The sequence below is a fragment of the Fukomys damarensis genome, unplaced genomic scaffold (genome assembly GCF_012274545.1).
Source record: "Fukomys damarensis isolate Sample0158 unplaced genomic scaffold, DMR_v1.0_HiC HiC_scaffold_9, whole genome shotgun sequence".
In the NCBI taxonomy this organism is placed as follows: Eukaryota; Metazoa; Chordata; class Mammalia; order Rodentia; family Bathyergidae; genus Fukomys; species Fukomys damarensis.
In genome coordinates this window covers 19931569-19947977 of record NW_022900921.1, presented here as the reverse complement: position 1 = coordinate 19947977, position 16409 = coordinate 19931569, and the positions used below count along the sequence as shown (strand labels likewise).

General features: G+C 41.5%; 1 protein-coding gene across 10 annotated transcripts in view; it reads right to left on the bottom strand.

The window, feature by feature from the left end:
• Positions 1 to 16409, bottom strand: part of Tenm2 (teneurin transmembrane protein 2) — a 1175298-nt gene that overhangs the window by 226720 nt on the left and 932169 nt on the right. For all 10 annotated transcript variants that reach the window (XM_010622224.2, XM_010622227.2, XM_033761618.1 and 7 more), the window contains one exon: positions 13171 to 13409. In XM_010622224.2, the coding sequence (XP_010620526.1) occupies positions 13171 to 13409 (239 nt within the window). The remainder of the gene's footprint in view (positions 1 to 13170; positions 13410 to 16409) is intronic.

The following is a 16409-nucleotide window of genomic DNA, read 5'->3' as shown; positions in this document are numbered from 1 at the left end:
TGTATATATCACAGGTACTCAAGGAAATGCATCTCATGCTTTTCCTCTCTTGTGCACACTTTTTCTTCTGACAATTACTTATTTTTCTCTTCACACAAAAAATTCGCTGCCATTACAGTCTGTACCCCATTGGTCTAGCACATGGATGACAATCAGCCAAAATGTAACAGTATCTCTTACACGATATACCGACCCCTCTCCACATTTCTGCAGCCCATATCCAGTTATTATGGAGAACACCTCTCGCTACAGTGCTACCAAGACAGAGTCCACATCAGTTCTCCCACCAAAGCGCCTGTGGTATATTCATACTGGTGAGTGATTTTTGAAGATCGTCACCATAAGTCAAGAGTTAATTCCATCCACTCCATGGATCTTCTCAATTAGCTGCTTTTCTGGTTGTGTTGTTTTATTATTTTACACCGTGGCAGCCACAGGCATGGTAAAATTTTTGGGTAGGGGTGAGGCAGCAGTAGTGTATAATGAAGAAAGAATTACACTGGGCGTGGGCAAAATTAGCAAGGGTACTCAGACATGCAATTATAAGAAGAGCTCAGGCTTGACTTTCATGTGATCTCTGCATTATTATTTTTTCATGTTTTGACAGCATTCTCCCTGGGTGGGGTACATGGCTTGTTTAATGCATTTCTTAGTCATACAAACAGAACAGGCAATTTCTTTTCTTCCTTCAAGATAAATTTAGTCACAGATCTTTCCTTTGGTTCCACTCTCCTATTTGCCTCTGACATTAAAACAAGCCTTCAGTATTTCATTACAATAGGGCTATCACTGCTGGGTCAGATGACCTTTCCAAAAGGCTTAATTCCTGTCAGTTTTGAAGAGAAGAATAAAACACCATGCAATCAACATTCACATCCTCACAAGAGAAATAGAGACATTTCCTCTCAGACAGGGCCAAGACCATGAGACCTAGGCAGCACCTTCCCAACAGTGACCTTCTGAAAACAGAACCTGGGGTGGAGGTTGGAGCTCCAGGGTGGGGATGAAGTGGGGGAAAAAGCTGCAAATGAGCAGAGCAGTACATTTTCAAAAAGACTAAAATGAAATTAACTGTATTGTCATTTCATACTTTATATATATTACTTTTTAAAATTGCACTTGACAGAGCAGGATAAATCTGGACTTTGCTCAAGGATATTTAACAGTGCCGTGTATCGGGTAGGGAAGAAGAGGAAAAAGAAAGCAGTCATCCGCACCTGTGCGAATGCAAACACTGCAAACAAGCAAACCTGCAAAGCAGGACAAGTGGGGACCCTGAAAGTCAGCTCAAGTTCACAGTGCAGTATTTCATTACAACTCGCACAAATTAATGGTGGAGAGGGAACAGAGGAAAGATGGATAACTGGTACTAAAGTGTAGTTCGGCAGGCAGCAGAACCACTGAGGTAATGCCAGACGCCTATGGAAGGTCGTTACATTGTCCCTCACAGAGTAACTAACTGCTGATCACAACTATGACCCTCTTCAGCTGGAAGCAGCCAGAGCCATCTTTCCCCTTTGCTCCCTCACAGCAATTAGGGGTACTTCTTCAGAGGGGGGAATATTGCAGATAGGTAAGTTAATTAGGTATCTTACAGGCAGTTAGACAAGGCCTCCCTCAAGGAGCCAACACAGCAAGGAGCCAAAATGGAGGGCAATCAAGACACATTCACTGTGGCCAGAACTGCAAAAGCAGAGAAACTACTACACCCTTGTGCTTCTCCTGGGATAAGGAACAGTGATTGATATTCTAGATCAGTATCAATCACCTGAGGGGGGGCCAAGATCTTAGCCCAGCTTTTCCAGGAAATATCCCCGACCCCTACCCTTACTGAAAAACCTTGTGTTTGCTATGTGACTTGCTCCCCCATTTGCCCCTCACTTACTTATAACCTTACTGGTTGGTCATGGTTTTGCCCCACCTCATGCCCACTTTGTAATTTTCCACTGGATCTTATAGTTTTGTCCCACTTTGTAACCGCCTCCCCACATGGCTTTGCTGTATGAAATGTCTTGGAGAAGTGGGGTGGGCGGGCAACCCACGTGCTGGTCCCCCTTGTCTCTCTTCAACACAAGCTTTCTTTCCTTCAGTAAAATTTTCTACTCTTAAAACAGTAACAGTATAGTTAGGAGGAATAAGTTCTAGTGTTCTACAGATCACAGCAATTTATTAAGTATTTTATACCAAATAAGAAGCGAGGAGTTTGAAGTTCTCAAACATAAAGAAATGCTAATTTTTTAAGGAGGTAGCAGTGCTAATTACTTAATTTGACCATTAGCTACTGTACACATGTACTGAATTATCAAACCATGCCCCACAAATGTAATAAAATAGTTCTGACAAGGACATGCACAAGCAGGTTCTATGGGAGTAGTGATGTACATGTGAGTTTGTGTGCTCTGCACATACACATTTGCACACATCTCCAAAGGGGTGCCTCTCTCTCTCACGAGGCTACTCCTGTGTCCTCACCACAACTAGCCATGACTTGTGTAAGGAGTGAGGTATTGATCTGGTTGTATTCAAGTTCAACTGTAGGCCAAGATACGCCACATTTGGGATTCAAAAACGTTTCTAAATACTGGTAGTTCATAAATCCACTGAATTTGATTGGGAGCTAAAACTGAAAGGTAACCTCAGACATACCTAATGGGCATTCTTTTATTCCACGAAGATAAGCAAAATAAGGCAGAGAAAGAATCTGGTATGAAGTAATTCTCTTCTCTCATGTGGATTTTTAAACAGGATTGAAAAGAAGTCTCCTAAGAATGCCTTCACTTGATTAAAGAAATATTCTCGGTCTCCGGCTTCAAGGGTCATTCCAATGACAAGACATTTGAAGGGGAAAGTGATTTGGTAGCCCCAATGTTTGGTGCTCCCCTGGGAACTGACTACCACATTCATTCTTTCCATCTCTTACATCACGTTCAGTAGCAAGGACTGTAGCTAGATTACAGAGATATCAATTAGACACAACAGAAGACAAACCACCCTTAGTGCAAAACAATTTTGTTAGGATGAATTATTTTTGAGGGCCCCCTTCATAATATATTTGAAATATAGATTGATGTTCAACATTAGACACATTACTCTCATCTGTTAGGCAAGAGCCTGCTGTGTCTATAAACTCAATTTCCTTTATCGTGGTAGCTTTCTGGCTTATTTGGATAAATGTTGAGCCGTCCACTGTTGTTTATCCAAGTAGCTTATGAGGGAACCGAAAGTTTAATGATGTAAGATGAGGTGGTAAAACAGCACCTCTGAGCAATTCTCAGCTATTGCTCTTCATCTCATTACCTTGGCTGGACATACTGGTTCAAGAAACTGTATAGAGAAACTGTGTGATTTTGTATCTGGGGGGGTCACCCCCACCTCACTCCATACTTTTATTTTCTTATTGTTCCACATTTTATTCTGCTTGGTGTATGGCATTCAAGTTTGTGCCGCTAATTAACTTTTCAAATTTTCTACTCATAGAGTCGATGATTACTATTTTTGTTTTTTTTTTTTTTGCAATTCTGAGGATTGAATCAGAGCCTTCCCACAAAGCCATATCCCAGCCCATTTTATATTTTATATTTTGAGACAGTCTAGCTAAACCATTAAGTTGCCTAGGCTGGTGATCTTCCTACCTCAGCCTCCCAGAGTACTGAAGCCTTTATCTGACTTATCTTAATTTCAATCTAACCTGTTTTGGTATTAATTTCTCTTTCTTTGGTTCTTGATTTTGCACTGCAGTGGTCTCAAGAAACGTAAGCTAATCACAGGCCAGTTCTATTTTCTCTCAGAAGATTTACAGTTTTTAAAGTAAAATTTGGAGGAGATCATGTCTTCATTTGATAAAAACAGACTAGATAAAAAATAAAACACAAATGCCCTCAATTTGTTATTGTACAACTGTAATACAACTCTGTATTGCTAGGAAACAAAAAGGATGACTAACCATTGATTCATAGCAGTGAGTTAATAAAAAGCTTTTTAGTGTAAAAACTTGTTCCCTGATGATCCTGGGAAAAATAAAACTCAGATGCCTTTTATCACTGTTGTGTTACTGATTAACATTATATCTTCAGTCATTTATACAAAATATAACTTACCTCAGGTTCTTTAATCTTTCCTATTAACTATACTGTTTTATGGGGTTGCTTGTTAGACTCAAGGTTCAGGAAAAAAATTCTAGTAAAAATGTCCTCCGTTACAAGGCTGGTCAGCAAATTCCAGTACATTATGAAACTGGCCAAACACTGTAAAATAAAATGTCTTGCCCAATGGAAAAGCATGAAATTAACATATCTAAATTTCTATGTGGCTAGGGATTTAGATCAGTGATGCCTACTCCTGCATCCCAAGCACAAGGTCCTGAATTCGGTCCCTGGTACCCCCCAAAAATTTTATGGATAAATTTAATAAATTTAAAATTAACATAAAATTGGTAATACCTAAAATTAACATATAGCTACAAGAAGGTCCCCCCCCTCCACAGGAAAAAGATTAGCTCACAATTCAGGAAATATCAAATCTTGTCATAAAAAGAAAATTTAAACATACATACTTTACATTTAGCTAATGTCCCAGAAGTCTATGTTGATAAAATTTGGAGCACAAGGTCATCTTCAAACCAGTTTTGAAAATGCATCTAATTCAAATGCATCAAACTTCCCTGAAAGATGTCATCATGTTTATCACAGCCTGAAGAACAGAATGCATTTGACATACTGCCACTTACTTTTCTCAGTGGAATACAAGGAAGTTTAATCTGAACTTCATTAATGTGACTTTAAAGCACTCATGGTGTAATATAAGTAAGCAAACTGAGAGGATTGCATCATGACTGCAAAGGCAAAAGCAAGGTAATATTCCCTTCTTTTATAAAGATCACTGTCCCCCAGGGAGAGCTGAACATGTTTGCACAAATCTTCCCACAAATGACCTAACTTGACTGAAAACTCATCCCAAGAGAAGGGCCTTCCCCAACAGCTGTGAAGAAAATCATGATGAAAGAAATGCAAAGATTGGAGGCAAAGCCTCTCTCCTCCCTTCTCATCTGGAGGTTTGGTTCTGCAGGAAAAAAAAGGCCTTTGAAGGACGATACGTATCATGCATCTTATAATTTTTTTTTCCTCATTCCAAGAAAGAATAGTACTTTTTTTCAGCAAAGCTCTTTGCTGACTACCATGTAACTCAGTGCTGTTAGATTTTTCTGATAAAATCTGATATTTACTTATTTAAGGCCTGAAGACTGATAATACAAAAAGTAAATTAGTGGAACATGCAATGCACTAACCTCTTTTTTAATGATAATATTAAATGTTGTAATAAAGTTGAATAACAATGCAAAAGGATTTTATTATAAAATAATCTAATAAACGCTTTTATAAGAAAAGGGCTGGGGAAAAACTATGAATGTCTATTCTCAACAATCAAAATATGAATTTTCTATAAAGGAGTTTTCACTGGAGGGCATGAAGAAGTCTGGTGTAAGATAACCTTCAGAGAAACACATGTTTTGGAAGTTTGCTTTGGGTCATGTTTTTGTCATAGGGTGCTACAGAGTTAAGCAAGGCATTTCAGAACACAAAAGATTCTGTAGAGCTGGTGTATACAGACCTAATTCACCATATAATATTTATTTTCTCTACTTGGTGCCTTGCAGTGATTGCTTTCATTTCTTAGCATGTCCTCATTTACAGAGAAACAGCCAACAGACTTCCAGATTTATGCCATTATTTGCTTCTTCACCTTGAACTCCAACTAAATTCTGCTGCACTTTTGTAATGTTAGCGCCAAATGGTGGCCGTCTGCCAGATACAAACACTTCCTAGTTTCACTGAGCCAGTTCTCTCCATTTCAGGGAATCACAGACTCCTACTACAGGGCTTAAATGTGGTGATTACACAGTCCCTCTGACTATTCCTTTGCCTAAACACTTTCTAACTCCAAAATGCAATTTGGGAACAGTGACAACGACCAACAGGAAACACAACCTTGTCTTCACAGCGGGGAAATAGTAATGATTGGGGCACTTGGGAAATAGCTTTCACAAATGATCCAACACATCTAATCCTGATCAGCATTCCTCAATTCAAAAATCTGTTGACTGCCTATGACACAGGAGGCATCGCTAGTCACTATTCTGGGTTTATAATGACCCCCAAATCTGGCTTATTCTTTTCACTGGATCTGGCCTAGAAGCGTGGGAGCTAATACAGTAATTGCAATAACTCAATTGGGTTGAACTTATTCCATGTGTCAGGTCCCATCACATTCTACCTGATTCTAATATTCAGAAGTTTTCCTATTTTCACATGCCTGAAATCAGGACGGACCTTATCATTGGTGTCTTCCAAGCCTCTGTGACCTAAGAACGAACCTATTTATTTAGACACTGTTATATCAATCCAAATCTCACTCTTTCCAAATTTATGAAATAAAAATTATAAATGTTACAAGTGTCACAGTTTAATTGGTGATCTTGCCACCTCCCCACCGCGGATGCATGTAATAGCTGTCCACACACTGGATGTGAAGAAAAGTTGCACACTTGAAGGCGTATTTACAAAATGGGAATTATTTCTGTTTTAAAAATACAAAACTATGGTACAGAGTGATGAAAGAGCAAGCCCATAGTCACCTGTACGTAGCCTGTAGGTACCTTATAGGGTCTTGGATACCTAAGTCCAGGTTTATATTTCCTATTCGATCATCCTGCTTGTCTAATAACCAAGGCAAAGCGAGAACTTCTACTATGGTGTTACAGATCAAATACTGAATAAAATCATAATTATTTTCAGTACATTAGAAATTGTGCCCAGGGTCTGAAATCATGAAATAAGTGCAACTAAGTTAACAAATAAAAGATTGAGAAAGTGGGAAATTTAAAAGCTACTCGTGGAAGCAGAAACGTCTGTAGTCTTTGCCTCTGCCCCAAGGAGTGTGGCCAAACACAAGGTTGGGCTGAGGGTGTGGCTCAGAGGGAGAGTAACTTGATCAGCATGTGCAAGAGCCTGGGTTCCATTCCCAGGACAAGAAAGACAGACAGACAGACAGACAGAAGCAAACAAACACAAAATCCCCCCAAAAGAAACAAAACCCAGGGTATGTGAAAAAAGCATAGTTACACGACAGCAGCCTATCAGGACTTCTGGACTGATGACTGCTAGAGGGATAACTGCTTCAGAGAACACAGAATGAAGCCCTGAATAGTTATTCAAAGGGTGGGGGTGGTTCCACCTACTTGTGGAAGCACAAAGTCCTGGGCTGGCGGATGATGCCAATACCATGTCCTTGTAGGGCATAGGTTGTAGCATCTACTCAATCCTCCCGCTTACACAATAAGATGCTCTACACTGTCAGGAGCTGCAACTGCTTCCTGGTTCCCCTTTCCAGCATTTTCCCACAAGGAAGGAAGGTCCTACGCTGGCGGACAACTGTGACTTCTGCAAGCATCTCAGAGGAAAGCAAAGGCAGCTAGTCTTAGCTACTGACTATGAAGAAGCGTTTCAGGCCTTCCAGGTTGACAGTGTATTTTCAAAGATGCTGCATCCTTTTCTGAAGCAGAAGAGCTCATCTTTCCTCAAATGTCAAACATGAGGTACAAACGTTGCCATGTGGCTGCTGGGTGATGGAGACCAAGGTAATAAATGACTTAATTTGCTTTCTGTAAATTGACAGACCCTCTGCAATCAGGTGTGTGGCTGAGAGGTGGCAGTCCCACTGCCCGAGACTCACTGGTCCAGAAGCACTGACAGGACTTTATTATCAGGTTAAGAGCACATTAGCATATCTATTAGATAAACAGTTGGGCTGTGAACATCAGAACAGATAAAGTAACTGGGTCCCCTGACTTATTTGTGGGCAGCTTTCTGTTTCTCTTGGGGTCGGGGAGTTAGATGGAAATGCTATCTGCTGGACTGTTCAGATTTAATCATTAGCATCCTGCCCTTTATATACTGGGAGGTAAATATACAATTTAGAATACAGGCAGGAGGGTGAGGTTTACCATCTCTTCAGATAGTCCAAGACCTCAGGGTTTGAATGAGAGGCCCACCATCTTTCCTGGACCGCAGCATCCAGAAAGATACTAGGTAAGGGTACTGTTCTTATCATTTTCTGTCATTTTCTTTATGTTTTCCCCAAACCTGCTCTGCTCAGTGAGACGAGAATACACAAAATAGCAGCCAAGAACGCACGATTCATCAGTATGAGTCTCAACATATCAATTTTCAAGTGTAGCAACTTTAAACACATTAGGTAGGCTTTTAGTTTCCATAGAAAATAATCTCCCATTGTTTTCAAAAGAAGCTGAAAGCACCCCAAATTACCACACTTTTAACATCCTGACATGTTGATGGCCCGCGTTCTTCACAGATCAAAGTCGGAGTGGCAGAAGACAGAGCTCTGAGCGGCTTACTTAAAACATAGTATTTCATATTTGGCAGGAATTACTGCAGTGAAAAAAGACAAGGTGACTTTCTAACACACACACACATACTTTCTAACACACATACACACACACACGTGTTTGCGTGTGTGTGTGTGTGTGTGTGTATTTTAGTTTGGCAGAAATCTAAAGAGCTAAAAACTAATTTAGGGCGACACAAACACTCTTATCAACCTCTCTACCCCTTTTCCTTAACTATGTGGTGAGTCCTTGGGGGAAGCTCAGTGAGGGTTGTGTATTGTTTATGTCTCAGGGACAGCAGTCTCAGTTCTGCATCACTCTGTAACACTGTGCAGACTCTTAGAATTTCCTGGGCAATTTGCGATGAAGCCACCAAAGCACATACCAGAAGCACCTCTGCCCTTGATGCAGGGTGCCACTGTGAGGACATTCATGCCTTGTAAGGACTGGAAACCTTAGTTCAATTTTAATCTGGAGTAAAAAAAAAACAAAAAACAATGATGTCATTCTATGACCTAGCTCTGTTACAACCTGTCAGAAAACCTCAACAAAGAAGGCACTGGGCACTGAGTGACTGCCAAAAACAGGCAATGAATTTACCTGGGGTAACCAAAGATTGAGGACAAGTGACCACATGGCAAAACGGGTAGGTGATTCTAATCCAACTGTATGTTATAACCCTGTTTTGTACAGTCTAGTTAAATGTTATGAGGAAGGAATTGTTTGCACAAATCTTCCCACAAATGACCTAACTTGACTGAAAACTCATCCCAAGAGAAGGGCCTTCCCCAACAGCTGTGAAGAAAATCATGATGAAAGAAATGCAAAGATTGGAGGCAAAGCCTCTCTCCTCCCTTCTCATCTGGAGGTTTGGTTCTACAGGAAAAAAAAAGGCCTCAGCACCAATGCTCAACAAATAATTGTAATGTGTCAACTTTTTTTTTGGTGTGGGGAGGTACTGGGGATCGAACTCGAGTCCTTGTGGTTATGAGGCAGGCAGCGAAACCACTGAGCTAAATGCCTGGTCCATGTGCCAATTTTACTCTGAAGGAGAGTATCTGCTGACAACTGGGGCATATAATTCAAGTGGAATAATTATACAAAAGCGCTTTAAATGGAAATTCTTCCAATTCGGATTAGGGAAAATTCTAACAGTTATTGTTATATATTCTACAAGGATTAAAAACACTATACTTGATACAAAATAAGTGAGAAAATCTACATTATTTATGTGATTCAGAAATGCAGGAATATAGAAGGACTTCTGGCATTGTAGGTAATGAAAGTACTTGAGCTGCCTAGAAAGAAAAACAATTTAGCCAGGTGTGGTGATGCATGCTTATAATCCCAGCTACTTGGGAGACTGAAGCAGAAGGATTACAAGTTCCAGGCCAGCCTTGGCAACTTGGCAAGACCCTGTCTCAAAATAAAATAAAAACATGCAGCTCAGTGGTACAGAGCATGCATACAATGTGCAAGGCTCTGTGTTCAATCTTAGTAATGCCAAGAAAAGAAAAGAAGAAACCAAGAGAAGATTTGCAAAGAAGGGGCTCTACTGCATTTCTAGCCAAATTCTCCTACAGCAGTATTCCCTAAGGATTGTTTGGGCCAGGGGCCGAATGACATACAAAGTGGTCCCCTGGGGATTCATTCAGCCTTTCGGAGTATTTTATTCCAGGGTGTTTTGTATACTGGGAGAACCTGGCACAGGGAGGATCTGATAGAAGAGCATACCATCAAAGTTATCTCACCCCAGTTGCACATGTAAGAACTGGGGCATCTTTCCTGCATCGGTGAAGGCCTGTGCCTTCCAATTTGCACAAGGGCTGGCACTCTGCTTTTACACCCACCCACATGCCTAAATCTAAGGAGAACTTGTCATGGGGCTGAGCTATTCCAAATTGCTCACTCCTGGAAAGCCTCCTTTCTACGGGTTTGAACATGCAAGAAGATAATTTGATGCATTTGTCACAGTGCCTGGCAGGCCTGAGCCCACTGCCTATCCATAAATGTCCTGGGGCTGATGTTTCAATTTCAGGACCTGTCATGTTCTAGGGAGCATGGAGTCATGTATGAACCAAAATGGACTCAAGTTTTAAGAGCTCCAGTCTCTTTAACAAGGGGACCTTGGTTTTTTGGTGCCCTTCTGTCCTTTTCCAGGGGCTTGTTTTGTAAGTGGGCACGATCACTGGCTGCTTCCAATAGCACTCTCCTCTGTGTTTGCATTGCACTGTTTATACCCCTGCAGCTTTGTAATTAATAATATACTGCTTTTCATCTTCCAAGTGATTTATACACATTAATTAATCCTTACCATACTTCAGAGTTTCTGCACATAAATAACTACCATGCCTCCATGTTGTGCTTAGGAAACCAAGACTAGACAGCAAATAACTTTTTGCCAAGGCTAAGGAGAAATGGATCACTGGGGCCAAGATTACCACTTAGGGTCCTGACCCTCACCTCACTGCAGAAAGACCTGTGGTCATCGCTGAAGAGGGACTGAGAGTAGCCCAGTAGCTCCACATGCACTGCCATCACTCTGGGTAAATAGGCCCGTTACATCATTCATTTTGAGTCATAAACTATTTTTCAATACTCCAGGGTCAAAGCATAATCTTACCTAAAGCATACATAATAGGAAATGATGGATTATAAACTAATAAACCATGCTAAGATGCTCAGGTCCAGCTTCCAGTAGCCTCCAGACTGAGGATAAATATGTTTCCTAATCCATCATTTACAAGTTACATCCCGATTAAAACATTAAACTCTCACTATACGGTTTCCCATTTATATGATCACCCTTACAGAAAGCTATTCTATTTTAACTATCAAGCTCAATAAATCAGGCAGTAACCATCTATCTCTCTCCTGTAAGAGGAGTAGGAGGTGCACTGGGGATGCTATTGGCAGAGACAAGTGTTCCTCAATTTCTATACCTGGGCTCCCCATGGTTCCCATGGCCCAACAGAATATTAAATCTGAAAAGTGAGCACATGGATCCTTGTTGAAGTTTCTGACATAAAGGCAAACCACGCAAAGACCCAGAAGGCACATTCACTTTGCCTTCCCCAAGTTCCAGTACAGCTAACTAACTCCTTCTAACAACACAAAAGATTCCAGTCAAACGACTGAGGGTGATGCGCAGACATCCTTCCCTCCACCAGTCCCAGCATTACTCTATCCTTCACCAAGAAGTGACAAACAGACATGATTTGAAATTAGGGTGAGATCTTGGTCTGTGTGTCATCAAGGTTCAGAGCACAGAGCCTTTTTGCAAAGCTCCAGATACACATGGCACCTTTCCCTGGGGTGTCAATGTTTTTACTATGCAATTGGTAAAGGAGATAATGCTTATGTTTCCATATTAAGACAAATACAGCAACACTATAGAGGAGAATAAAAATACACACATTGGTTTTTGGCTTGTACTGGTCTGCATTGGGCAGGACCCCAGATTTCTGGGGGTGTACAGTTACACTCCTCTGACATGAGGCAAGCTGACGTCGAATGGTCTGTCAAGTGCTAGACTAGATTCTTCTCTGGCAGACACCATGCTGCCTGCCTGGAGATGAAGGAAGTGTTAGAACTCCTTTGCCACCCCAAGCTCCTGCCTCCACTGAGCAGAGGAAGGCAGGCTTGTTTCTGAGAAGTGCCAAAGCAAGCATCGTCAGGGTGCTTTGTCTTTGCTCCTTAGTGGGAGGAGTTTTAGCATACATATTGGGAGCTGTTTTAGAGTTAGCCTCTTTTAAGTGTGCTTTGCAACATGGCACAGCCAAACGAGGGAGCTCTGTCATAGCTCCCCTGAAACCAAGCCAGAACCATCAAGTGTTTCAAATAAACTTCAACAAACGTCACCATGGCCTCTGTCTGGGCCAGGAGATCTGCCGTTGGCAACCTCAGCTGACAGAGCTGCAGCACTGGGACTCCTTGTTAGGGCCAGGAGCTGTGAGCAGGCCTTGTGTCCTACCCAGGAAGCTCATATACATGTGGCACCGATCCCCTGAGCTCTCAGCATCTGCTGCTTTCCAGAGTTTCACCGCAACACCCCATGGAAGCAAACCAACACCCTTGGCACAGGAAGGAAGGTACCCTGGCAACTTCGCTGAGCTGCCACCCTAAGTCCCACACTCAATCACCAGAAGCACAGCCACCAAGGGAGGCGAACCTGACTGGGATCCCATAGCACAGGGTTAGACGCGGGTTCAGAGGCAAAGGGAAGGGAGGTGGACAAGGTCAACTCTGACTGAGTGATAGGATTTTGTACAAAGACCGACCCAGATGCACGCTCTGGTTACTCCACCCTATTTTTGATGCACAGCTCTGAAATAAGCGTGTTAGTTTCGCTTTCCCTCCAATCAAGACATTATCAACCACGTTAATCCCTAATCTTCTATTCAGTTTTTTTTTGAGGGAAGTGAATTAGAAATCCCAGACCTGGGCTAAAATTCAGGGACAGAGAAGTCTAGAAGGCTACTATGGGAGCGAGGAACGGGTTCGCAGGAATGACAATTCCAAGTTCATAAGCGAGGAGGCTCCATTTTCACTTCTGATAAACGTCACGCAGAATCATGACGGAGAAACTCCTCAGATTTAAACGGATGCCAGGAGGGAAAACTCGCTGTCATTCATCACTCATTATAACCTCTTTCAAGAGCCAACAGGAAAACCCGCACAGACGACAGAGGGCCTCTAACTTCACAAGTTCAAACCACCCACCCCGTGTCTCACCACCAGGAACGGCGAAGAAGATTGCCTCCACTTACCTATGAAATACGCCAGCAAAATAGCCAAGAGAAGGGCTGCGGCAATGGCGGACAGAGCAGCACATTTCCAGCTGCAGTATTTGGAGGGCTTCTTCAGCTTGAAGGCCTTCCGGGAGAAGGTATTCCTGGGCAGCAGGCGGGGTGGCGGCGTGTAAACGGTTCCTGAGGTCAAAGGGTATCCCGGAGAGGAACTGCTAAACAGGGGCGTGCTTCCGGAGGAGGTCTTAAAGAGGAAGTGCCTGCAGAGAGAGGGAGCGGGTCAGCGGGCCTGCGTGGCTAACGAAGTGCGTGCAGTCATGTAGGGCTGGCTACCTAACCTTACCCTGTGGTCACAGGTGGGCAGACACTACAATTGGGTTAATTCCATAAATGTGCCTAATTTACATTTTTGCACGTGCCCCTCCCACAGCAATCCTGCAAAATATCCAGAGCAAATATGGAAGCTGAGCTATTGTCACGGAGAAATTGTGGTGACGATGATGCTGACAGTTATCACACATTACATACCTTCCATGGAAAGGCACGTGAGACATATCACAACTATTGACAAACTCCACCGATATTGTAAACACCACTGAATTAGGTCTGAAAAACTGGGTTTGGAGAAGTCTAGCAACTCTCCAGGCGTTTAAGCCTAGAGTTCTGTCTTTTGACAAAGTGTGTACTCTTGCATGTTACCCCTAACTTTCTGTGCTATTTTCATCACCCACACAGTCTTGCTTCCTGTTCCTATAGACTGCCTCTCTGCGTCATGTGAGCATGGTTAGTTCTTGGGAAACATCTTCACCTAACAAGTGAACAAGGTATCCTTGGTTACCAGAGCTACAGATTGACAACCATAAAAAGACTATACAGTATAAAAGAGCATACAAGTCCTCCCCAGGGGTCTGGAGACTATCACTACAAAGACATCAATTCTTGGACGCGTTATTCTCTTTCTTATACAGCCACACGCAACATTTCAGAAATGACCAGCTATCCCCTTTTTCAAACAATGACTTGCCTCCTAAGAGATATATAGTGGACTTAAAGGGTGTAGGCTGCGAAGAGTCTAAAGTCTGAATAGCCCAAGCCAGGGACATGTCTTATTCTGTGTTGCCTTCATCCTCATGCTTCCAGTACCCAGATCAGACCCAGTGTATGAGAGACTTTAATGAGTAAATGACTGAGTGGATTCCTTTCATTATCTCTCAGTTTGACTCAGCTGCACGTCTAAGATTTCAGAATGTTACTACATCTGCTTCCTTGTTCACGTCTTCAGTTGATGTGACTGTACTTATTGAGCACCACGTCATGTCAGTTACCATTCTAAATGTTTCAGATGCATCTATGCCAGAATCATTCCTGTGAGGTAGGTACTGTTATAACATGACTTTTACAGATGAGAAAACTAAAGCTTGAATTTAGCAACCAGTCTTCCCACACCGCCTTGCCTTTGCATTTGGGTGGACCAGGCAGGCAGTGGCTCCCTTGAGTTAAATCCCTTGTCTTCCAGTGATATTTTAAGGAAATATCATTGTCATCCCAAATATCTGTATCTTGGCCTCTTCTAGATAGAACCTTGAAAGTATTTTAGTCCTTTACAGAGATCAAGCAGGCTTGATATGACGAAGAACCATGTCAAAAAATGAGCACCTGATTAGTGAATTCTTGAACTTTACTAACACAAAAATACACAACAGATGTTTAGGCTTCACTGGAAATGTAAGCATGCTCAACAATCTGAATAAAGCCTAGAAATTTGATTCTCAAAATAAGACTTTAGATTTCATGTCCAATAGCTTTCTTTCAATGCGACCCATTAAGAGAGCCTTTTGTCAGAGGAAATCATAGGTTCTTAAAGCAACATTAGGAAGTGAGACAGGTGTAGACTGGAGCCGTGGACAAGTTAGCTCAGGTGCATTATCTGACCCTGCTACAATGACTCACCTGTAAGATGGGGGTAGTAAAAGTCCCTCAATCCGTTTTTGTGAGGATGACATAAAATCCTTTAGGAAAAGCACTTAACCAAGGTGTTTCTCAATGTAAGTGCTTGGTCTATTATGAACAGCTTTTATTTTTAATTCTTCAAAGCAACATAAGGAGCCTGAATGTGAGTTTTAATTTAAAGCTTGACAAATGTCGCACGCAAACCTGAAGAGCTTTCTAATTCACTAAATAATAGCTCATTCTTACAAGAAGCAGGAGCACATGCACCGCAGGAAGGCGGAGGGAGGGAGCAAGTCTGGCATTTGAGTTAAAATCCCATCAAATTTATTTTTTGGACCATTCTCCAAGAGTGGGTAATGAAAATAAGGAGTCACACAAAAACAAAGGAATTTAAAGACACTGCAAAGAGTCATTCATGAATATTTTTTAAGAAAGTATGAACACCATTCTCACTCCTCAGTGGCGATGCCCATTCCTGTGGCCTGAGCAGGAGGATCTCCATGAATGTGAGGCCAGCCCAAACTGCATAGTGAGACCCTGTCTCAGAAACCCCCCCAAAGTGTCTATATATTATATATGGCTATATATGTTATATATGTTTATATGTAGATATTGCTATTAATATTCCCTTGATATCTCCAGAGTGTGAGCACTAGGTCCTGAACATCAGTCATTTTTGTGGACAGAATAAATAAATTGAAAATAGGAATGTTTTAGCAACAAGACAGTTGCAGGATGAAGATTAAGAAGATTACATTGGCTTTAATGTCATTTTAAGTATACTCATTTATTAAGAAAAATAGGATATGACTTATATCTTATATATGAGATTGCTTTATGAGATCCTAAAATTATTCCCTCAACAATCCAGTCTATTTGCCATGCTTCTCTTAAAAAAGGAAGTCATATCATATAACATGTTCCTGAAACATTTAAAACAATGCTTACATTAAAAAATATGATAAAGAAACGATCTTCAGATTTTTGTTCCCAAATCACTTGAGGGCTCTATTGAAAAACACAAAGTTCTGGGCCCCATCTAGACCGGAGCTTGGGGGCTGCCAGCATACCAGTTTATAAGCTTGCTAGGTGATCCTAGTACACACTCATATTTACTAGACTAATGTTTTCTACACCTTCCAAATGTGTCTGATTTACAGAGTATACTCTGGCTTGTTAGTAGGCATATTTTTAAAAATGTGAGTTTTGAATCATTTGAATGGAAGAGTCATGAAGTTTGAAACTTTCAAATGTCTTTACTTTCAGTGGTTCAGCAAAAAGATCTCTCTCTCTCATATATATATATATAT